This window comes from Aplysia californica, unplaced genomic scaffold, assembly GCF_000002075.1.
Source record: "Aplysia californica isolate F4 #8 unplaced genomic scaffold, AplCal3.0 scaffold00604, whole genome shotgun sequence".
NCBI lineage: Eukaryota > Metazoa > Mollusca > Gastropoda > Aplysiida > Aplysiidae > Aplysia > Aplysia californica.
In genome coordinates, this window is record NW_004797874.1 from 362,755 (window position 1) to 386,586 (window position 23,832).

The window sequence follows — 23,832 nt, forward strand, 5'->3', positions numbered from 1 at the left end:
ACCCACCACCATCACTGGCGCTTAAATGACCAAAATTGTGTCGATAGTGCCGTAAACCATCTACTCAATCAATCAACCACCATCATGCACATGTACACACACAAACTTATACACACACTAACTAAACATGATCAGTGGGCAACTTTTGAACGTATGACGAGCTGAGCTGTGGATGGAGAAACAGTGTGAGTGAAAGAGCGGGTAGAAGGAAGAATGTACGAGTACGAGTGTACAGCAACTACTACAAGACGACGACACCGACCCCCCTGGCCTGGTCCACAGCTCACGAACGAAAGGAATGTGGCTACGGCAGTGTTTTACCTATATTATTTGTCCATCGTTCGCAGGGTGCAAGGGAACGAGTGAGATTTTCTTTGTGTGTGCCTGGAGGGAGGAGGTGGGGTGTGGAAGTCATGCGGACGGGGATGAGCCGTGGGAGAGAACACGGGAATTGAATGGATGAGTGAAACTGAAAGAGAGGAACGACTCATGAGCCCTGGAGTGAATGGATCCTGAGGTTCTATTTTTGTATACTTTGAAATGTTACTGAATAAAGGCTGAAATAAAGCCCGAAAAACACACACACACACACACACACACACACACACACACACACACACACACACACACACACACACTCCTCACTCTCCACTTACACACTTACTACCGCACACACACACTCACACACGCACATGCATACACACACACACACACACACACACACACACACACACACACACACACAGGAGCAAATTTTTGGGTCTATATATATCTATTTCAATTTTCAAGAGCTCGTCTAGAGATTTTTAGATGAGTGTAAAAACGTGAAAAAGAACAGTTTCACAACAGAATGAAATCAAAATTAGAACAGCCCATAAACAACCACAATAATTAACAAATAAGGGCGTGTGTCCACCTGTCCGAAGAAGATTGGCTGTTATAACCAGAGTTGTTAAAGTACTTTTAAAAAGGGTCTTAAGAACAAATTTAAGTAGGCCTACAATCTAAAATATGTACTTAAGTACAGTGAAAGTACTTTCCTGCAAAATGTACTCGAGTACAAGTACTTTAAAAAAAAGTACTTATGAGTACATTTTGAGTACTTTCTGCTAATATGCTAAAACACTTCAGTGGGGGCTCTCGTGGCCTAGAGGTTAAGGTGTTGGCCTCTCATTCAAAGGTCCCGGGTTCGAATCCAGGTAGCGACCGAAAAATTTTATTCTCTAAAATTGTCTCCTTTCACCTCCTTTCCTGCTCTCTAGCAATATTATGTGGTCTGCTTTCGTCTCCTCTTTCTGCACCCACTCCCTCTGCCCCATCCTCTGGGCTTCTGACTCTTTCTGCAGCCTTTCTACTGCTACTCCTTGACTACTTCTTACAGCTGTCTTTCTGCCACACCCCTGATCTTCTGGTAGGAAAGATTTACACCTAGCCTTCTCGGACAAGGGTGAAAAATCTCGGAGGGCCCGTGTGCAAGTTGCGCACTTTAAAGATCCCTTGGTGGTCTAAGATCGATAAGAGTAGGCTTCGGCCGCCTCCCGGGCAAAATTCAAAATTTCCTACCAACTAAAAAGTATTAGGTGTGTCCCGTGCGAGTCGCACCACCAGTTACCTCTTTTACTTTATCTTTGTAGTAATTTTCACTGCTGCGCTCTGCTATGCTCGCTCTGCTTGCAGTGTGGCCAGATGAGCGCCAAAGGGTAGGTGTCAACAGAGAAGTCTTTACAGGGAATCAGACTTATTCTGCTCACCTCTCTAGCTTCAACAGCACAAGGTCTGCTTCGACTATCAAGGCACCCCGGAAATAGCAAGTCACAAGAGAATGACAAACACACAAAAGAAGTAGAGGAAAATGACAATAGTTAAGTAAGGAGAAAGAAAAGGTTCCCTGTCGTAGATCAGGCACAGTTATGAGCGTGACATGAATCCGCCCATTTACAATTCTACTGTGCTTGAACGAGAAATGCCCCCACATTTGGGAAGGGCCTAGAGACACTACAGTCAATGGCAGGGGGGGGGGGGTGCTGATTTCTTTGCTGAAGTAAGCCTGTGTTGCCGGAAACTGCGCGCATCTGATAAGTAGGTCGACTACTCGACTTCTTCTGACTCAGAAGGAGACTGTCGTGCATGTGTGTGGGTGTGTCGTCAATTCATTGACTCGGCTTTGGGATAGAGAAGGGGGAAAATGATGCCTGGCAGACGCACACCACCTACTTTTTCAAGCGTATGCAAACCCCCGAAATGGAATTATAAAAAGTAAAGCTCACGCACAACCAAAACTTAAACGGGGTAGTCTGCTGGTTTAATGCGTAATCTACGCACATTTGTGTGTAAAGGGGAGCCCTGATGACGCCATGCATACTATCTACTTGCATATGAGTGTAGCCTCTTATAAGATTTTGTATTCAATTACGGTGTTTGCTTTAGTGGAAAAGGCACTCACGGCATTAGAAACAGATGCAATTTTGTGCTCTCACACGCACGCACACACACACACACACACACACACACACACACACACAAACACACACACACGCATGCACGCACGCTCCCGCACACACACACACTCACACTTAGCTGTATGATAATATATTGTTATAACCTTCTATGATTTTGTGCACGTTGAAAAAAAAGTCCATCAAACAATTTGTGAATTCATTTGCAATCAAACTACCTTGTGCCTTGTGTCATAAGTAATCAATGGCATCGTACGAGGTTGCTTTGAAGATTATATGCATGCTTTTGAAACAAGAGCTGGAGGAATTGATAGACAGTTCCAAAAATACTCCCTGAAGATTCATGCAAAACATTCCAATCTTGCCTAAGAGCAAAGGTTTTATCCATGGCGTGCCTTTCTTTGTCATTTTCTTTTCTGACATATGAGATTCCCACCTAGTCTGGTTGACGTTGTCAAGACTCAAAACTCACGCACAATTTACATTGCTCTTTTTTACCTCATAGATTGACATGTTCTTTTCATTTAGCACATATTTGAGTAGTCTGACTTACAAGGCAGATTGTTCCTAACCTGTGCTGGGTGCTCGTAAAACCAATGAAGCTCCGACCAGATTACAGAATCAGGGATCAAGATACAGTTTTCCAGAGCTTTGCTGGCAATAATGGGAGGGAACCTTTGGAAGCATGTCCAGAGAAGTGAAGAGAAACTCCTTGGCTTGCACTCCCCTTGTGGATTGTTTGGTGGTGCAGCTGAGTTGGGCTCTCCTAAAGCACTCTTCACCACAAAGTACTTGAGGATTCAGGTTGTCATCAACAAGTGCCTGAGGAAATGCCTCAGGATCAGATGGACAGACAGAGTCACCAATGAGGAAGTATTAAGGAGAACATTTTCATACAGAAGAAAGCAGTGGAAATGGATTGAACTGAACATCATCATTGCCTTTCTCACCCTGCACCAGGGTATAGGCCACGGACAAACACCCTCCACCTTTCTCTATCCTGGGCTAGCCTCTTGATGTTATTCCATGTCTTCCCACTTTTCTGTACATCGATTTCTGTGATTCTTCTCCAGGTTCCACGAGTTCTTCCCCTTGATCTCTTGCCCTGTGGGTTCCAATCCAAAACTTTCTTTGTTATGCAGCTGCCTGACTTCCTGAGAGTATGTCCAATCCATCGCCTTTGCCTTTTTCCTACCTCATCTCTGACTAGGATCTGTCTTGTTTTCCTTAACACTTCCACATTGGTGACCCTGTCTGTCCATCTGATACTCAGTAACTTTCTTAGACACCTGTTCAAGAAAACATGGATCATCTTTATACAAGTCTGTGATGCGTTCCATGCCCCACATCCATACAACAGGACCGACTTCACGTTTGAATTGAAAATCCTCAGCTTTGTTCGAAGTTATATATCTCTGGTCTTCCAAATCATATCCAAAGATATGAAAGCAGCCTGTGCTTTTCCAATGCAGGACTTTATTTCAGCACCTGTTCCTCCCTCTCTTTCAATTATGCTCCCAAGATAGCAGAAGGATTCAACATTTTCTAGGGCCTTTCCTTCGATTGTGACCTGCTCCTTTCGTTGTGCATCTGTCCTTAGGACCTTTGACTTTCCGGGGTGGATCCTCAATCCAACAGACTCCGATAGGCTGTTTAATACTGAAGTCTTTGCTTGCATCTGTTCCTGGGTGTGCGACAGAAGCACCAATTCGTCTGCAAAATCCAGATCGTCCAACTGTGTCCATGGTGTCCACTGTATACCATTTCTGTGTCCTCTGGTGGTTTCCTTCATCAGCCAGTCGATTGCCAATATGAAGAGGAACTGTGATAGTAAGCATCCCTGTCTCACACCAGTCTTGATGTCAAAGCTGTCAATGAGCTGGCCATCATGTACAACCCTGCAACTTGTCCATTCGTATATGCTCTTGATGAGGTTCACCAATTTGAACTGAACATACCGTCTGGAAATCAGGCAGTTATATTACAAAGAAAGTTTTAACTTGGGAGTTGATAAACTGAGACAAAAAACGGGGAATGCTTGGATTTACTTGGATTTACTTGGATTTACTTGGATCTAGAGCTAGAATCATAGCAGGCGGCACATGTCCATAGCTGCTCATCTCTCCTTTCCAGCGTCCACCTCAGGGTCTTCCTGCTAATTGTCTCCAGGAGGAGCTGGTTTGAGACACACCTGACCACTCCTCGGAGCAAACTTTTTTCGCTGTGCCAAGCACACACTTTTCTTTTATTGTGCTGAGTGTGTGGGAGTCTGTCTCCTCTTGGTCGTGAAGGCTCTCCTTGCATCTGGCAATCACCATTGGTGGGTCGAGCATGATTCGGCCATTGGGTGCTGCTTTGCCGGGGAATGCATGTTGCGTGAGTGTCGGCAGGTAAAGAGGAAGTGACAAGAGGCTTTTCCTACTTTATACAACGCTCGTACAATCCATATATATATAGTAAGCCCTTCTGTGATTACTGCCAATTATTTCATTTTTGTGCGGTAGATGTGTTAGATCTAGATCTAGATCTAATCTTCTCTATGTGCTAAAATCTGAATCTGATGCTTTCAAATGGGGAGAAAATGGTGGTAAACACAAAGGGAAGGTTCCTCAATAATAATTTAAAGATTTTAGTAGTAACTTCCCTCATAATTGGCATCAAAACAACCTCTGTCACAGTCCCGTAAATTCTACGGGCCATAGGCACACCGCTACACGGTTCAGGCCAGTAAATTTGACGGGCATGGTAGTGAAGAAGTTAATATCATTATCATGATTAATTTTTCCCCCCTAGTATACTGAGTGTTGTAGTAACAGTAGCAGCAGCTGCAGCTATAATTTTTTTTTACACTTCATCCTTGTTCTCTGTATTCTTCTTTTCCCAGGGTAGCCATTTATCCTGTACCCCAGAACGACCAATCTCAGGTAAATGGACTTGTTGTTTTCTATTTTTCCTCTTTGTTGATATAGACCCCCCCTCCCCCCTTTTCATATCCAACCCTCCCCCCACCTTTTGTCTCCCCTGGCTGTTTGATATCCTCCAAAGCAGAAGTGATGAAAAATGTCTACCAGCAGACGTGTTGTGTAGAGTGAATGTGACTTTATAGACAAGTTGCAAGTTTCTCTCAATAGCTTATGGTGGCAATGCTTATCTCTTCTTTTATGATATACGCTATGGCATTGGTCACTTGCATTATTAGATTCATTGGATCAAGTTTGAACAGGTTTTAAAATTGGATGCAAAGGTGGATCGGCATTTTAATGGGAGACCCAGGTCGGCGATCCCAGAAAATATCGTAAAAATTTTTCTAACTATCCAACTTTTGTTTTTTGTGGAAAAACATCCTTTGACATCTGTTTTATCGGGTCACAATGACAAAACTGTTGAAAAACACCCTAAATTACCTAAAAGGGCGTTTGAAAAGTGCAAATTGCACTAAAAATCCTTTTTAAAATCCCTGTTTTTTCTCAAAATCTGCTTTTTGACATATGTGACCTCCTTTGGTGCTAGGAGTTTAAAAAATCTATGTGAGGGAATAGGGAAATATTTTTAACTTGTGGAAATATTCCATTTTTTTGGTAATATGTACCCCAAAATTTCGTCAAGTGGCTCTCAGGGGCCCATTGACTTTTGGCTTCACTTTTTTAGTTTTAAAGATAGGTCAAGATCCCCAGTCCATATAGGTTTGTACGTGAGTGCCAAATTTCAGGCTGATAATTCAATATTTACTATGAAATTTTTCTGCACTAAGAAACTGATTTGAAAATCCAAGATGGCTGCCACACGAGACCCATTTTTCAGAAAAAATCAACAAATTCACCCTTATTACATCCTGTTTACCTAAGAACTTCTTGCACAATAACATGAAAGTGAATAAAAGTCTTTTGTTTAGAAAATTTTTCCAGCAGTGTACGTCTCCCCTTAAAAAGAACACTGCTTAACAGTTTTTTTAACTTGAAATTGTTCGTCCGTTTGGCCTATATGTGGTTTCATTTATGAGGCATCATAGTGAAATCAGGCTCTCGTCAAAATAATCAAATTAAAAAAACCCGGCATTTTTCTACCGGTTTGATAACACCCTTAATATCAATGTAAAAATACATTCATGCATTGATTTTACTGGAGAACGTTGAACATAGGCACAATAAGTTGCCCCATTTTCAAGGACTCTGAAACTATGGAAGTCGGAAAACTTTAGAGTCCATTTTCTCGTTTATTTTACCCCCAACACCTTAAATCCCAAATATCTTGACTTTTATTTAGACTTGATGAGTATTTTTTAAAATCAAAAGCAAGGTAAATTAATAGGCTTTAAGATTGTAAAAATAAATCCCTACGCCCAAAAATTGATGAGCGAGTGATTCCACCGTGTCGTGACACATACAGGGTGATCCAAAAAGAACTATACAACTTTTTTGTAAATATTTTCCTCCTTACGGAAGTTTTGCGTTTCAAATTTGTACACAAAATTTGGAAGTCAGTTTAAGGAATTGGTCTGACATTCATTTTAGTTTTGCTCCACATGGCGCATGAAAAAAACACCCCATTTTCAGCTATGTCCCCATTTTTGTCGCATGACGCACTAGTTCGCATTAGGCCTACCATTAAAAGTCCCAAACGATCGGGCCATATTGCAAGTTACAGTAGTTTAACAGGCCAACAGAAGTTTACAGATAGTTTTTCTCAAGTTTCCTTTTCCTGCTGAGATAATTGTTAAGATTAGTAACGAGCAGAGAGATTTTTGTTTTGAACATTTGCTAACCACTAACTCATTTTGTAAGTTTCGCTCAAGGTACAGTAATAATTTTAAAGTGCCCTTAATGCCTTTTTCGATGTCAAGGGTGGAAATGGTCCATCAGTTAGGACCTGTAGAGAGTCAGAACAAAAACTTCCCAGACAAAACGACCACTTCAGATCAAACATACACCGTTCACTCCCCCTTAACTCTTTTAAGCCCTGAGTTTTTTCTCCCGTTTCCCAGAGGTTTTTTTCTACAGTCACCTAAACCTGGTGCACTATGTCTCATTAGAACTCCAAAAGCTTGCCTCCAACTTATATAGTGGAAACTAAGGCTTAGTCATTACTAAAAAACTTGGTTCAGGAATAGTTCCGAAAAACAAGCAAAAAATAGCACTAAACAAAATAAAACAGTTGTCACTAGTACTGGACGCTCCCAGTGTTCGATGGGGAACAGGGTTATTACCGCCATACATTCCCAGCGTCCGATGGGGTTCAAAGAGTTAAACATCATCAGGGTGCAGAATTCTGAAATCTGAGCCCCTTGAGACGTCTGTACATAGACTTTCCTACATCTCAACGGTCCAGATTTTCAAAGCAGATCTTCATCTACGACTGGACCATTTTCCTGTTCGCAAAGCTGACATGAATCGGAGGATTAGCAATGTGTTCATGATTCCTCAATCGTGTTGAAAAGTGTGAACTTTCCTCAATGAATTTTGATTCCTTGGCTTAGTCCATATTCACATTCCTGGATGTTAACTACACAAAATGTCTATTTGGGCAACCTCACCTGCCGCCCTACTACCTCTAGAAGCAACTCAATAGTGTAAGGTGTACAGTATGTGTAGCTTTTAGTACTGATTGTTGGGTAGATCACCACTGAACATTACGAACGACGCGTTAAAAAGGACATAAAGAGCACTTGTTCTCGGAATACCAGAGTTTAAAAAAACCAATTTCTAAAACGCTGTTAGAGAAAAAAATATTATGGTTTAAATGTTACTGTGATGGAAAGATTAGATTTTAGAAGAATAGGGAGGGGAAAAAAACAACAAACCAATCATTTCATGACTATCCTTAAATTACCAAATTTTTTTAATTGATGCATTTTGCAGTTAGGTGTTTTTTTAATATAAAAGCCGTTTCCATTTTTGGAAATAAGTTTCTTCTTTATGAATTTTATTGTCAAACAAATTCCTTTTGAATGAATCATATCTGTTCCAAATTGCAAAATTGTAGTTCAAATTTTGTCAGAGATATTCAGAAAATAAATTGTACATTTTATTTTGGATCACCCTGTATGTCTAGATGGTTGTCTGCCTCTGTGTGCTGGTGGTTTATTAACTTTTCTGCTGTCTTCTTTGCTTCTTCTGTTTCTCTATCTTACTTTATTATCTCTCTTGTTTTACTTTTTGGATAAGAATAAATGAAGTTCTTTTAATTTTATCTTTCTTTCTTTTTCACTTTTCTTGCCACACCCCACGGTGGGTTTTCCAGCCAGCAGTGCCCACAGCTCCCACCCACCAGGTATGGACACACCCAGGGTGGACCCTAAGGAAAAAGAGGAGAAATCACCACCGGCCAGCTCCACTCAGGTAGCTACACTTTTTGTTTTCTCCACACTACAGTCTACATTGTCTAAGATGGCCAGCCATTGTTTAGGAAGGAAGTAGCTGTCTTACACAGTGTCATTATAATATAAAAGGGGGGAAAATGGGACGTCGCCATTTGTACAGGTGATTGTCTTATAGACTCTGGCAGGCCTAAATACATGGGCATCTGTGGTGTAACAGACACCCCAGCCTTGCAGAAAAATTTAGTTTGATTCAGTTGTGGGGAGAATGTTTATTGAGTATCCCTCTCAGTCCAGGTTGGGCCTCACAGGCACGGTTAAAGCCCACCTTTTTATGATCTAAACTGTATCATTTGGGGCATAAAACATCTACATTGTAAAAAAAAAAAAAAAAAAAAGAAAACATCAACAGGGTCACATGTATTGATTTCTTAATTTTCTGATCAATTTCAACTGTTGAAATCCAGAAGTGACTATGTTAATATAGACTGAAATAATATTTTTAAAACGCAAAGTTGGGGCATTTGAATAACTGTACTTCATGAGTGTAAATATTGAAGCAATCCTCCAAGTAATTTTGCCCAAATCACAGCGTGTCAATGTCAAAATGTTTACTGTTTATACCTTTTCATAAAAGTCCTTTATTTCCCCAGACAGGGACTGTTGACATAGTCACCTCTAACTAACATCCGCTGATTTCTCATTTTCTTGTGTCATCTAGTCTAGACTTTTCAAGAATGTGTCCTGTCCACAGAAAGCAAGGACACCAGTAAAAATGCTTGACACGAAGAAAGAGAACATCCGGCCTCGCACACACAGAGAGTCATCTTCTACCTCCACCCGCACCTCACCCTCTGCCTCCGGCCTCCGTGACCCTCACCACCACAGCAATACGGCCAAACACAGCACACGACTAGACAAACCCAGTGGACTCTCCAAGCCAGCCTTCCCTGTCACAGTGAGCTACGTATCAATCCAAGGGGGTGATGACCAAAACCTTGAACTTGACGCGATTGGCCCGGACTTCCCAAAAAAGACTTTCATCCGCTCACCCACTTATTATGACAGCAACATGTCAGGTCTCCGTGTGGAGAGATCACGAACAACTTTAAGCCAGAATAAGAAAAGCCGCTCTCCAAGTAAACTGAAACTGAACAAACTCGATTCGTCCTTTGTTGGAAATGGTACTTTAGAATTTCCTCGGCATCCTAGTATGGACTTTGGTCAAAGCAACGGTGTGAAATCTCCGTGGCTCCCCAAACCTACTGTCCCGAGCCAGGACTACCTGGATGGTAGCCGCGGGGTCAGTGCCACATCAGATGTCCCATCAGTCACTCTGTCGGTCACCCGCTCCATGCCCAGTCCCAGGACTTCAATGGATTTTGCAGTTGTCCCTGGAGAAGATCTAGAGGCACTAGACTTCCCCCAGCATCAGCAGCACAGAGGGAAATGGTATGTGATGTCTTCCATCATCCCTTGTTCGGGTGGTTGGACAGTGTCCTACTTTTTTCTTGTACTGTGTACTGTTTATAGTGTCACATTTCTGAGAGTTTTGTTGTTTTTCCACCTTTTTCTTATAACAGATAATAATGGAAAAAAACCCTCCTCCTTTTCTCTTCCTCAGATGATGATACGTTGCTCGTACTGACTAATCATGTGTCCTGGCTTGCCTGATCTTGTTTGACTCCCTTCTCAATAATTTTGTTTATCTCTCTCTCAATTTCTCTCACTCCCTCTCTCTATCTCTCACTCACACACACACACACACACACACATACACACACACACACACTCTCTCTCTCTCTCTCTCTCTGTCTCTCTTTGTCTCTCTCTGGGAGAGTCCTGTTTCCTACTCCTCACACAACTTGGATGATGTTAACATGATGATACGCAAAGTAAACATCATACCGAGTAAAAAATTGATGAAAGCTGAAGTCAAAGGATGGTTTCAAGATGTCTCAGTCCCTAGACTCATCAAGGTGACCCTCCATTCCACCTCACTGCGCAAACTCGATTCCCCGCTCCCTTCTCCTTCCCCTCTCCACAATCCCACCAACAATTTCTTTTTCCCTCCCCCCCACCCCCCTTCTTCCCCATAGCCCCCTTCTTGTCTTCTTCCACTCCCACTTATTTCCCTCATGAAAAAAATTTCTATTCATTCTTCAACTATATTCCCTTTGAGATTTAAGTTTTAATGATACTAAAAAATATCTATTCACACAGTTGTATAATTCCTATAACCGCATAAAATCATATCCACTTTGAATTGATTAACTATCATGTTGTTGTGCCTGTATGTTTGAAATCACTATTTCTGCATTGCAGTGTGTTACTAGTGTATTACCAGACAGAATGCCATCAGTATTAGATAAAGTCATTTCTTAAATGGGATGTACACACCAATACAACCAGTCCAGTCTGTAGGATGTGCTCGAGGTGGGGAGCAGGGCTACCTTCTCACTTTTTGGACGAAAATCGACTTGAATAAGATTTGACCCCTTTGTGATAAACCCCAGCGAACAGTTTGTCTGCAATAATTGTATGCATGTATCTGTTAAATATGGGGTTCTGGTCAAGGGGCTCTTTCAAACCTATTATTCGGTCCTTTTGTAGAATGGATCATATGCTGGAATGTGCCATCAATGGTTTTTGTCTTTAGCAAAAGTTTGTCTTTCTTTTTTCCACCATCACGAAATGTAATCTTGAGAATTTTATTTCTTATGAGCCATCCATAACTTTGTCAATGTGTAACTCCATGCCAATTTTCATGAGATGCAACTTCAAATCGGGATATGTTGCATAAGTGTTCATCCCATTTTATTGTTCTTACACATTCATTTGCTGTTTTTGTGCCACTAACTCTGTCACTCAGGAACTGTATGGTTCCTTTGGTCTAGTGATTGAGGTGCTGCACTATGTCACTAAAAAACCGTATATGGTTCCTTTGGACTTATAAATGAGGTGTTGCACTAACTAACCAGGCACACATTTTCCAGGAGGGATGAAGATCAGAGTGCCTTATGGCTGGCACGCACACGGACGCCTGTGGACTCGTACTTTATCGAGCAGCAGCAGGTGTTTATTCATCGTGCCGCCACTTTTACCAATAGTCACAGGTGAGTTGACCATGGTCGCGTCACAGTGGTGAGGCTGTTGAGTACACACATTGTTTTAGACAGTTGTAATAGTTGCAAAGTGCTTAGAGCATGCTGTAGAGCGTGGATATAGGCCATGTAAAGTTGTTCCCGCATCTGATCTGGACATTGGGGATTGCCTTGTTAGTGAGACAACTTCCTGAGCCTTCGGCATATTGTGGTAGGGTGAAGGGCTATGTACATGCTCTTATTATTATTATCATTTTTATTATTATTATTATTATTATTATTATTATATTATTTTTGTTATTATTATTTTAAAAAAAAATTAGATCAAGTCAAAGTGAACTTAAGGCGAATGATTTCTCTGTTTTGTTGTAGACATTATTGTTTAAATAATCGCTGTAGCCTTTGTCATCATGTACATCTGGGTCATTGCCATTATCATCGTAAGCTTCTTTTTTAATATTTGTTTATTTTCATTGTCATCATCAAGTAGTAGGAAAATTGGAGAATCATCTGGGATTTGAAAGAACAATTTAATGCGGGTACATAATATATAATTTAAAGAATAACTATTAAACTGGCTCCATGTTTCACCACATAGGCTTTTTTTTAGATCTTTAGAGGCTTACAAAAAAATAAATCAGCATCTTCCTCGCCTCATCACCATCATGATGACCATCATGATCATCATCATCATCACCGTCATCATTATTTTTAAAGAGAAGTTACATCACTGTCATTATTATTTTTAAAGAGAAGTTACATCACTGTCATTATTATTTTTAAAGAGAAGTTACATCACTGTCATTATTATTTTTAAAGAGAAGTTACATCACCGTCATCGTTATTTTTAAAGAGAAGTTACTGGTAAACATACATTAAAACAAATGTTCCCTTCAATCTAAGATGGCTGTAAAACTCCCCTTGTTCTATTGACTCACCACATTCATACTCATTTGCGACAGCTATCATTTTTTTTTTCTGTTAGCAAATGGATGTTCCACTGTCTGGTTGCATTATTAGCGTTCTCTTACCTTTGCTTCTTAACTTCTTCCTCATTTATTGCAGAAAATTTATGATTTCAAAACTCTCCCAAGAGTGTTATTGTGTGCCTACTTATCTCGTGTTTCAGCATCAGAACTTTTCAGCAAAGACTGCTTGCACTGAGGCGACAGAGAAGGTCTTCTGAGTCATGCATTAAGTAACCAGTCAATAGCTTTGATTTATTTTTGTTCCCTTGAAAACAACAAATCAAACGCTTACGATAGTTTTTGCTTGTGTCTGAACCAATGAATCAAATGCTTTGGGTTTTTTTTTCATTTGTTTGCCGATGTTTGAAGTAACATCTTTCGGTTTTTTGGCTTTTTAAAAATGAATTGACCCCGAATAAAAAACCTTTCATTATTTTTCTTAGTCCTTGTTTGAAGCTGGCAATTCACCGTTTTTTCTTAATGTGTAAAGCAAACAACCCCCCAACAACTTTGATTTAAAAACTGTTTGCATTTGAGGAAACCAATGAATCAAGAGCTTTCTTGTTCTTTTGATTTTGTTGTTATTATTTATTTTGGATTTGGGTTGGGGGAGGGAGGAGAAGGGGGTCGGGTTGTCTTTTTTTGGCATGGTGTTAGTATGTCTCTCCCCAATTACTGTTCTTATTTCCTTTAAGGAGTGATTAAGTTTGTTATCATGTTTGCCCCAATGAATGCCTAGTCAAGCACCGCTGTCATCATCATCATCATCATCATCATCATCATCATCATCATCATCATCATCATCATCATCATCATCATCATCATCATCATCATCATCATGTACTCAAAGTGGCAAGCTGTCCCCTTCATGATGGGGAGTACCGTTTTCAACGAAGACAGCCGCATCCAATGGGGAAGCTCTGCAGCCGACACCAAAGTCACTGCAAAGAGGCACCTCTACTCGCCAATCAGGGAGAAGGCATCAAGAAGATCTGTCCTTTGGCAACAAGCACGTCCCAGCGTGTTTTTGGAGAGCGGGAGCAGACTCCCAGTCGCTGACTTCCGCATTCCTGTTCCTCAGATCAAGACTGGAAAAACCACAATCTACTCTGGATACAGAAAGATCAGATTGAATCGTGCAGGTGACATTGAACTAAACCCGGGACCAGAGGAGCTGGTGCAGTGTGGCGAGTGTGGGGTTGCATTTAGCGAAGCCAATCTACCAAAAGCTAAGATATGTAATCAGGAGGGGTGTGAAGAAAGGACACACAAAGGGCCAACATGTAGTGGTATCAGTAGGTGGAGCTCCAGGCAAGAATGGACATGCCGTGTCCACAGAGGTGAGCCTCCACTGGGTAGCGACCAACCAGCAGGAATCCCATCAAGCTCTGCTAAAGTATATTGCTTGAGTTGCAATGAGACTATCCGTAAAACTTATGGAGGTTCTCAGCGCCTTAGGTGTATTGAGTGTGGGAAATGTTGCCACAAGAAACCAGAATGTTGCAAGATGACGAACGAAGAGATGAAAGACGTCTGAACAACTGGACATGTTGGAAATGCATTGATGCCCTAATCCCACAGACAGAGGCTCCTATGCCAAATCTTGACGCTTCAATAGATGATATATCCAAACAAATGAAGTCATCTGAAAAGAAATGCTTACACATTCTTCAATGGAATGCCGATGGTATAAAGACGAAGGTTGGAGAACTCGAGATGAGGCTTAAGGAGCGTGATATTGATTTGGCAATGATCCAAGAGAGCAAACTCGGAAAAGGACAAAGAACCCCACATATCAAAGGTTACATGGCGATTCGGGAAGACAGACAGGGGGCCCGGGGAGGAGGACTGATCAACTATATCAGAGATAGTCTTTTGTATGAAATAGTGGATAGAAGGGTGAAGACAGTAACAGAATCGCTTACCATCAGGATAAGAATGACAGAAAAAAGTGGATAACTCCCACTAATGTCTACTGCCCACCCAAGAACAGCACAGGTCAAACCATCCAGCTTGATTTGAACAGCATCCCAGTGTCGCCATCCAGCATCATTTGCGGTGACATCAATGCGCATTCCCCAGTCTGGGATGAGATTCAGCAAGAGGATGCGCGAGGAGAAGATGTAGTTGAATGGGCGTGTCATAAATCGCTTGACATCCTGAATGATGGTTCTGTCACCTGAATCAACAAAACAACAGAGGCTGGCAGCTCGCCTATGTGGAAGTGTCTGGAAGAGCAAGTGTGTATGGTCGGTGGATGATGAAGATCTCGGTGGTTCTGATCATTCTGCAATCATCATTGTAGTGAACAGTGCAACTAAACATCAATCAATCTTTGCAAAGGCGCGCGATGGAGAAGAAATGGAGTGAACTGGCCAGACTTTCGAAATGAGATTGAAAGCAAGATGGATAACTTACCGGAAACTGATGATCTAATCTGCGAGTCCAACGTTTCAATGCCATCTTACTTGAAGCAGCTTATGCGCATGTCAGGAAGGTGAAGCCGTCCAAGAAATCCCACTCTTGGATGACCCCCAAGTGTCGTGGACTGATCAAGAAAAGAAACCAGCTAAGAAAAAATATCTCCTCACACAGGGAAGAATGGTTACAAGCTTGCAAAGATGTTACAGAGGCTGTCCAGGAGGCAAAGACTGACCAGTGGAAGGAGGTAGTTAATGGCGTGATAAATGATCTGGACGAAAGGAAAACTTGGAGTTTCATCGAGTCTCTAAATGGATCACCAGATACCAACTCTGCACTATGCAAAAATCAGTCAGCTCCAATTTACCCAAGAGGAGCGCAGAAGAAACAAACTCCGATTGAAGCGCCTACTGTATGACGATGCGAACAGCGAGGATGAACAGCAATCATACCCAGACTTCATCATGAAAGAGCTGGAGCGTGCCATAACACAAATGAAGAGAAGAAGTGCTCCAGGACCTAATGATATACCACCATCTTTCCTAAAAGAGCTTGGCCCACTCGCATTGAAAGAATTGCTCAGCATATGTAATCTGTCGCTTAACCAAGCAGCATGCCCACAAGACTGGCGTAAGGCACTTATCATTTCTCTCTTGAAAGCTGGTAAGTTACCTAGTGATATGACATCCTTTCGACCCATTAGTTTGAGATCCTGTGTCGTGAAAGTTATAGAAAGGATGCACGCTGAAAGAATCTATTACCTGTCAGAGAAGAATGAATTGATTGCAGATATTCAGGCAGGCTTTCGCCAAGGTCATAGCTGCACGGACCAGATCATCAGAACCTGTCAAGGAATTGAGGATGGTTTTCAACAAAAGCCAACATTCCATCGATCAGTCCTAATCCTGCTGGACTACTCCAATGCATATGATACGGTTTGGCGTGAAAGACTATTACTGTCAATGGCTGACAAGCGAGTTCCGTTGCGTGCAATCAGATGGATCCATGGTTTCCTGAGAAACAGACAAGCCCGTGTTCGCCTGAATGGAGAAACAAGCAAGAGCCAGAATTTCAAGCAAGGGCTTCCCCATGGAGCTGTACTATCACCGCTGCTGTTTTTATTCTTCATAAACAACCTGGCAGAATCCCTCCCAAACCCTGACTCACAACAACTAACCTCCGCCAAGCTGATCTACTCAATGTTCACTGATGACTGCACAATACTGGCCAGTCACGCAAAGAGAGCAAAGTCAAATGAAGCGACACAGTTGATTGTGGATATGGTTGTGAAATGGAGCAATGAATGGAAGCTTACCTTGAATGCAACCAAGAGTGAAGTGTGCTTCTTCTCAACATGGGTGAAGGAGGCAACGTGGCAACCAATAATTCAGATCGAAGGGAAAAATATACCATTCAACCCCACTCCACGTCTGCTGGGTGTCTACCTGGATAGACAGCTAACCTTCAACAAGCACATTGAGGAGGTGTCCAAAAGTGCAATCTCTAAAATGAAGGTTATCAGTGCTGCCAGCAACTTAAAATGGGGCTGGGGTAAGGAGTCGCTCAAGAAAATATCTCAGATGTTTGTGAAAAGCAAGTTGGATTATGCTGCCCCAGCGTGGCAGCCTTGGCTGAGTGAGACTAATGCAAAGGCCCTGGACAGAATTCAAAACAAAGCCCTCCGACTTGTATCAGGTTAGCTGAAAACAACACCAACAGAAGCGCTGCGCTATGAGACCAGAACTGAGCATTACACCACACATACAAAAAGAACATGCCTCAAGTCTATAGAGATCGCTAAGAGATTACCAGACAACCGTCCTAGAAAGAAAGCCCTTGATCAAGCAGTCAAGCCTAAAAACCGCAGGAAAAAATTGGTTTAGGATGGGCACCGATCTAGCAGACCACCTCCCCCCTGAAGCAGAGAATCGATGGCCGATCAATCTGGTGAGAGCTTGTCCATGGGAGACCCATGGCGAAATCGAAATTCGGACAGAACTGAGAGGAGTAAAAGGAAAAGGTGATGATCCTGTAAAGGCACATGAAGCACCTGAGGATGTGATCAAAGAGGTTGGTGCGGATGTGACAATTTTCACTGATGGATCGGCAGTCACAGGATACCGCGAAGGTGGAGCAGCAGCAGTAGTGATAATAAATGATAAACCACCACGAACAGAAATTATTAAAACTAAAGGTGCATTCCTTACATCATCTTATGACGAGGAATACCAGGCAATGATGTCTGCTTCACAATGGATTGCCGACAATTGCCACAGTAGGACCAATGTGCTGATCTTGACTGACAGTCAGTCCCTCTGCAAGGGGCTGCTGGGCAACAGCTCGGACATGAATGATTTGCGCCGCAAGTTCAGTGAAGCCAGAGCCACAATAAAAATTCAGTGGATTCCAAGTCATGTTGGAATAGAAGGAAATGAGGCAGCAGACCAAGCTGCTAATGAAGCCAGAGAGATCGAGGGAGACAGACGACCAACGACATACACAGGAGTCTTTCCAATAATCAAGAGAGAAATCAGAGACCCACCATGTAGAACTAAGTACCAGCACCTGGAAGATGTGTATTCTGGGTACTCCTATAAGCGGGAACAAAAACTATCACATGTCGCTGGGACCAGGTTGAGCTAGCGAGACTGCGGTCGGACCATCATTGGAGTTTAAGATGGTATAAGAACTTTGTAAATGAAGAGCTCAGCCCATTTTGCCGAAGATGCAGCCATGAAAAGGAGGATATCAAACATATGTTTGAATGTCCAGGAACAATGGCAATTCGAATGGAGTTATTTGGACGAGTGGAGGTGCCGCTAAGCATATTGACAATGGAGCCGAAAAATAGCCTCACTCTCGCCTGAAGATTTCTTCGTGAAGTCCGTCAGGCCCATTAAGGAAACGAAAAAAAAAAATCATCATCATCATTGTAGACTGCAAAAGGACAAAAAATGGTGGAGATTTGTAAGATTTTCAAAAATTTTATACGTTCAATGTTTCTACGTTTTTCCTTCTCATGGCTTCGTCAGGAGCATTTTAAAACATACAATGTAATATCAATAATTAGACTAGAACAACACTATGGAAATACATACGCCACCATCACAATACTCTATGGTGCGTGAGAGAAACATTATATCATGAAGGCCAAAGAAAAGGGAAAGCTATTGTAAGAAGTGATGTGAATATATTATCATGTATAGGTACCTTCATATCATATTAATATAATTGTTATTGTCATTGTATAGGTAATTAGTAGTTGTCATACATGTAGTAGTAGTATTAGCAGTAGTAGTAGTAGTAGTAGTAGTAGCAGTAGCAGTAGCAGTAGCAGTAGTAGTAGTAGCAGTAGCAGTAGCAGTAGTAGTAGTAGTAGTAGTAGTAGTAGTAGTAGTAGTAGTAGTAGTAGTAGTTGTAGTAGTTGTTGTAGATGTAAAGTAGTAGTGGTAGTAGTAGCAGTAGTCGTAGTCGTAGTAGTAGTAGTAGGAAGTAGCGGCATACATCCACATGTGGAAATGAACCTATAAATGGCTTTCAAAGCCCCACAGGTAGGAAAATCTTCTCCGCCAGAAGTGGACTCAACGTTAAGGTAGTTAAGTACAAGTCAACTCTGTCCTTATCATCATCATCATCATCATCATCATCATCATCATCATCATCATCATCATCATCATCTTTTGGTAAGCAGGGCAGGAGGGAGAGTCTTGTTTTAATTTTAGACAAAAATAAAACATCATCATCATCATCGTCATCATCGTGATCCAGGTTGAACTTTTATATGCTGTCAGTGCTCTCCAATGACAATTATTGAAGTGGCATATTGTGTACCCAGTGTCCAGTGAAAGTTTATTTTCTGGCGATACCGGGTACATGGAGGCGGGGGGGGGGGGGGGGGGGGGGGGGGCGGGGGATAGGGCTGTTGAAGATAGATATTAAATTACAGGTTTTGCATCTTTGATAACCGTAATGTGTTAAAAGGAGCCACAGTATCGAGGGCAAAGTCACCTAGCTACTTCTGACATATCGTTGGTCGCCTAATAAAACCGTGAATTCCTCAAATTTTCAAAAATATTTCATATTTTGATAGTGCTCAGTGAGATACATGTCCCGGTAAAACTATTTTTTAATTATCACAAATCAAACGTGTAATCTTACATAATAAGAAAACTGCGTGAATAAGCTCCGTGCCCCGAAAGTCGCCTGATGAATCTTTGAATCCCACACCTGTGTGGAATTCCCGATCTCATCTGTCGGTTTATGATTCGTTGGCGCAGAGAACGCCTCTTTAGACCATTGAAATATGGGCGACTGCTTTGAACAAACACAATGGTCGGTCAGTATTCGCGGTTTCCAGGTCAAAGAGTATAGTTTACAATGTCAACTGCATGTGTTTTGCGAGAAAACCTCTCTGTCACATGATTAAAATGTGTTTCCTAGATGCGAGACTGGTATTGTTTCACAACGACTGTCAAATTTGAATGTGTATTGTGTGTACCCTTTTGGTAGTAGGCTATACAATTTTGATCTTGCTCGTTTGAAAAAAAAAAATTACATTTCAGTACAAATTACAAGTCTTAGTAGTATATTTCCGTGTTGTATCACAATCTAAACTTGTTTGACAACAGAGTTCCCTAACGAGAAAAGGACTTTTGCGAAGCCGAGCAATGTGAACCACTTTGGACATCAAAGAAAGCTGCAGAAAATGCAGCACGGAAATAATAGAAAAACCAGGCCTCTATGAAATATAAGTGTCATTCAAAGTACACGATGCATTGGAGCTGATCAAAGGCGCTTTTTGTAACCTCCATGAGAGAGAGAGAGAGAGAGAGAGAGAGAGAGAGAGAGAGAGAGAGAGAGAGAGAGAGAGAGAGAGAGAGAGAGAGAGAGAGAGAGAGAGAGGACTATTTAAAAAAGTTAATGAACTGAAAACCAGATGTGATTACTCAACCAAATCAAATGACTAATCACTATTAAAAGACAAAAGCCAACTATCATTGTCTTTGTATGGACTTTGACATGGGGAGACAGAAAGACCTATGTCAACACTCTTCTCATCACGAAAGAGTACAATTTAAGCGAATGCGATACACCTAGCTGAAAGACGCACACTTGGGTATATTTTCTGTAACAGAGTGACCAGAAGATCAAAGTTTGCAGGATGTTGATGTCTATGACCAGGCTCATTTACTCTTCATCGCCAGGCGCACCCTGTACGGACAAACACTTTTCACTATTCCCTACCCTGGGCTAACTTGTTCATATTATTTTAAAAATGTCTTTCCACTTTTCTGTTCATCATTCTCTGCGACTTTTCTACAGGTTCCACATGGCTTTCCCTTGATCGTTTAACTTGTGGTCTCCAAGTTAAAACTTTCTTTGTTATGTAGCTGCCTGAATTCCAGATGGTATGCTCAGTCCAATCCATCTCCTCTGCTTTCTTCTGTCTGAAAATTTTCTGCTTAATACTTCCTCTTTGGTGACTGTCTGTCCATTTGATCCTTAAGAACTTCCTCAGGCACTTGTTTGTGACAATCTGGATTCTCCAGCTCTTTGTAGAGAGTGCTTTAGAAGAGCCGAACCCAGCTGCACCACCGAACAATCCACAAGGGGCGTGCAAGCCAAGGAGTTTCTGTTCACATCTGCGGACATGCTTCCGTAGGTTCCCTCCCACTATTGACAGCAAAGCTCGGGAAAACAGTATCTTGATCCCTGATTCTGTAATCTGTCGGAGCTTCATTGGTTTTACAATACAGCCTGAACAGTGCAGGGACAATCTGCCGTGTATGTCAGACTACTCAAATATGTGCTAGATGAAAAGAACATGTCGATCTGTGAGCCAAAAAAGATCAATGTGAATTGTGCGTGAGTTTTAAGTCTTGACAACGTAAGCCAGACTAAAAGTGGGAATCTCACATGTCAGTAAAAAAAATGACAAAGAAAGGGCACGCCATGGATAAAACTTTTGCTTTTGGGCAAGAAAACCTTCAGATGATTTAGGTGAATCTTCAGGATGTACTTTTGGCACTGTCTATCAATTCCTCCAGCTCTTGTTTCAAAAGCATGCACATAGTCTTCAATGCAACCTCGTAAGATGCCTTCTATTACTTATGACACAAGGCACAAGGTGGTTTGATTGCAAATGAATTCACAAGTTGTTTGATGGACTTTTTCTCAACGTGTACAAAAGTTCAGAAGTTTGTAACAATATATTATCATACAGCTACAGGTGTGTGTGTGTGTGTGTGTGTGTGTGTGTGTGTTTGGGTGTGTGTGTGTGTTTGTGTGTGTGTTTGGGTGTGTGTGTGTGTGTGTGTGTGTGTGTGTGTGTGTGTGTGCGTGTTTGTGTGTGTGTGTGTGTGAGTATGTGTGTGTGTATCAGCCAAGGAGTACTATACAGTACTCCCCTTGGTATCAGCACAAAATTGCATGTATTTCTAATGCTGTGGGTGCCTTTTCCACTGAAGCAAACACCGAAATTAAATACAAAATCTTATTAGAAGCCACACTCAAATGCGAGTAGATAGTATGCATGGTGTCATTGAGTGGTGGCTTTAAATAAAACACACAAATATAAAGCCCAGTAGATTATGTTGCCATTTTCAGAACTGTGATTTTTATATTGAAATCAACGAAGACCCTTTAAAGAGAAATTAGTAGGCCTATATCACATTTTCCTCCATGATTTTGCCAAAATTGCAGTCCGCAAAACTGTCAGGTTGGGTAGACAAAAAGAAAACCAAACTGTTAATGCAATATGAAGCCTCTGATATATATATATATATGAAGAAATCCTTTGCGAAGTGAACTCTAACGAAGAGTGGGAGAGTCTTCTAAAGTCAAGAGACAAGGAAAACTTAACAAACAGTTCCCCACCACTGTATCATTCTCCTTTAAAAATCGCAAAGAGTAATTTTCAAGATCTGAGAGACAAAAAAGGGTAAGATAATAAAAGATGATAATTCAGTCATTGACAGGGTATACAAGTTTGATACAAGTAAAGTTCTCAACCAATCACCCCCCGCCTCCCAGCGCCCAATAAAAAAGACATACACTTACGCACAATTGGAGAAAGAAGGATAGAGAGAGAGAGCAGGCAAATGAAGGAGTCTGATTTCATAAATTACATACAATATCCCATTCATGTAAGAATGATAGATGTTTATAGTGATAAAATAATGAATAGCTTTCTGTTTCACTCAGTCTGTAATTTCATACTCAGTTTTAAACTGGTCTTTTAAAATCTGTTGTATAACAATATTTCATGCTTTCATTTGGTCGCTTTTAAGGGCAAGCGGGCTAACCCAGATTTTGGGGGTTTCCAGAATTCTTGACCTACACCAAAAGTGTGCGTTGTCCTTCCTATAGGAGAAATTTGGTTTCTTTGATGTGTATATTTGTTTGGTTATAGAGAAAACTCTCCTTGTCTTTTAATGAAACTGAACAAGGGGTAAAAACTTTACCTTCAATTTCCTCAAAACAGCATTTTTCGGGTCAGTGCTTAAAAGCGAACATATATTTTTAAACATACCAGGGCCTCTAATAAGAGAAAACACACTGCCTATAACCGTGAATACAACACTGCGTTCCATAAAGCCTACTGATGAAATCATGAATTCCACAGGTTTGATTCACGACCGCATCAGGCGAGATTCGAATATAAAAATCATGAATCCCTCTCTTTTACGAAAAAATAACAATCTACGGTAAAAAAAATGTACTACAGTAGTATTTCTAAAAGGTAATTGACTAGATCAATATTTTTGTAACTCCTGTTAGCTGTATATGCTATAAAATTCCTTAATGAATCCTAAAAAAATCCAAGTGGATGGTTTCTACAGATTTTAAAAGGTTTACAGATGGGGCAATGTCGCTTTTAAATGCAAGTCCGTCATTTTTTTTCTTATTGAGACATTATGCTTTTTGAATGCCTGTTTTGAGAATCTTTAGTGCAAGAAATATGTTCACTTGTAACGAGTTTTGCTGTGTCGTAGGTCATATGTGTTTGCAAAATGTGTGTGAGAAGCGGGTAGTGCTGTGAACAATCCCATTTTCCATTTGACAGAGATTTTATTGTATTTTATATGAATTTACTAAGGAAAATGAAGAAAAGTTTTTTTTATCTGACCTCAATTATTGTGGAAGAATTATATGATTAAGTTACGCCAATTGATGCAAAATGCTGTGCGAAGTATGGGTGACATTATTAATTAAAGAGATATTTGAGGATAAGTTAAGGCATGAATTTTTTTACTGCACTAGAGTCTTTACAAGGCAATGTCAGAAAAACCCTCTGTTGACACACTGTGTTCTTGCTTGTGGAGTGCTCTGCTTACAGGTTGCTGGTGACTGGTGACATACTAACTCAGACTAACTGTGGGGACTGTGTTTGAAGACTACAACATCTTGGCCTCTCAAATTTTCCATTAATTGTGTGGTTGTTTTTTAGTACTGAATTATGCTCCCACTTGTTTTGCCTGTGTTTATGCTCATCTCTGTCTGTCTGTCCTTTTGTTTGTCTGTCTCTTTCTGTCTGTCTCTCCCTCTTTCTCCCTACCTCCACACCCCCC

The 23,832-nt window shown here is 41.2% G+C and overlaps 1 protein-coding gene across 1 annotated transcript in view; it reads left to right on the plus strand.

Annotated features, from left to right (window-relative positions):
• The window catches only part of LOC101845718, a gene marked incomplete at its 5' end in the record, with an annotated part of 46,114 nt that overhangs the window by 12,346 nt on the left and 9,936 nt on the right, over positions 1-23,832 (plus strand). The window contains 4 exon segments of the mRNA XM_013087574.2: positions 5,341-5,380; positions 8,694-8,791; positions 9,524-10,221; positions 11,766-11,885. Of these exon segments, the coding sequence (XP_012943028.1) occupies positions 5,341-5,380; positions 8,694-8,791; positions 9,524-10,221; positions 11,766-11,885 (956 nt within the window).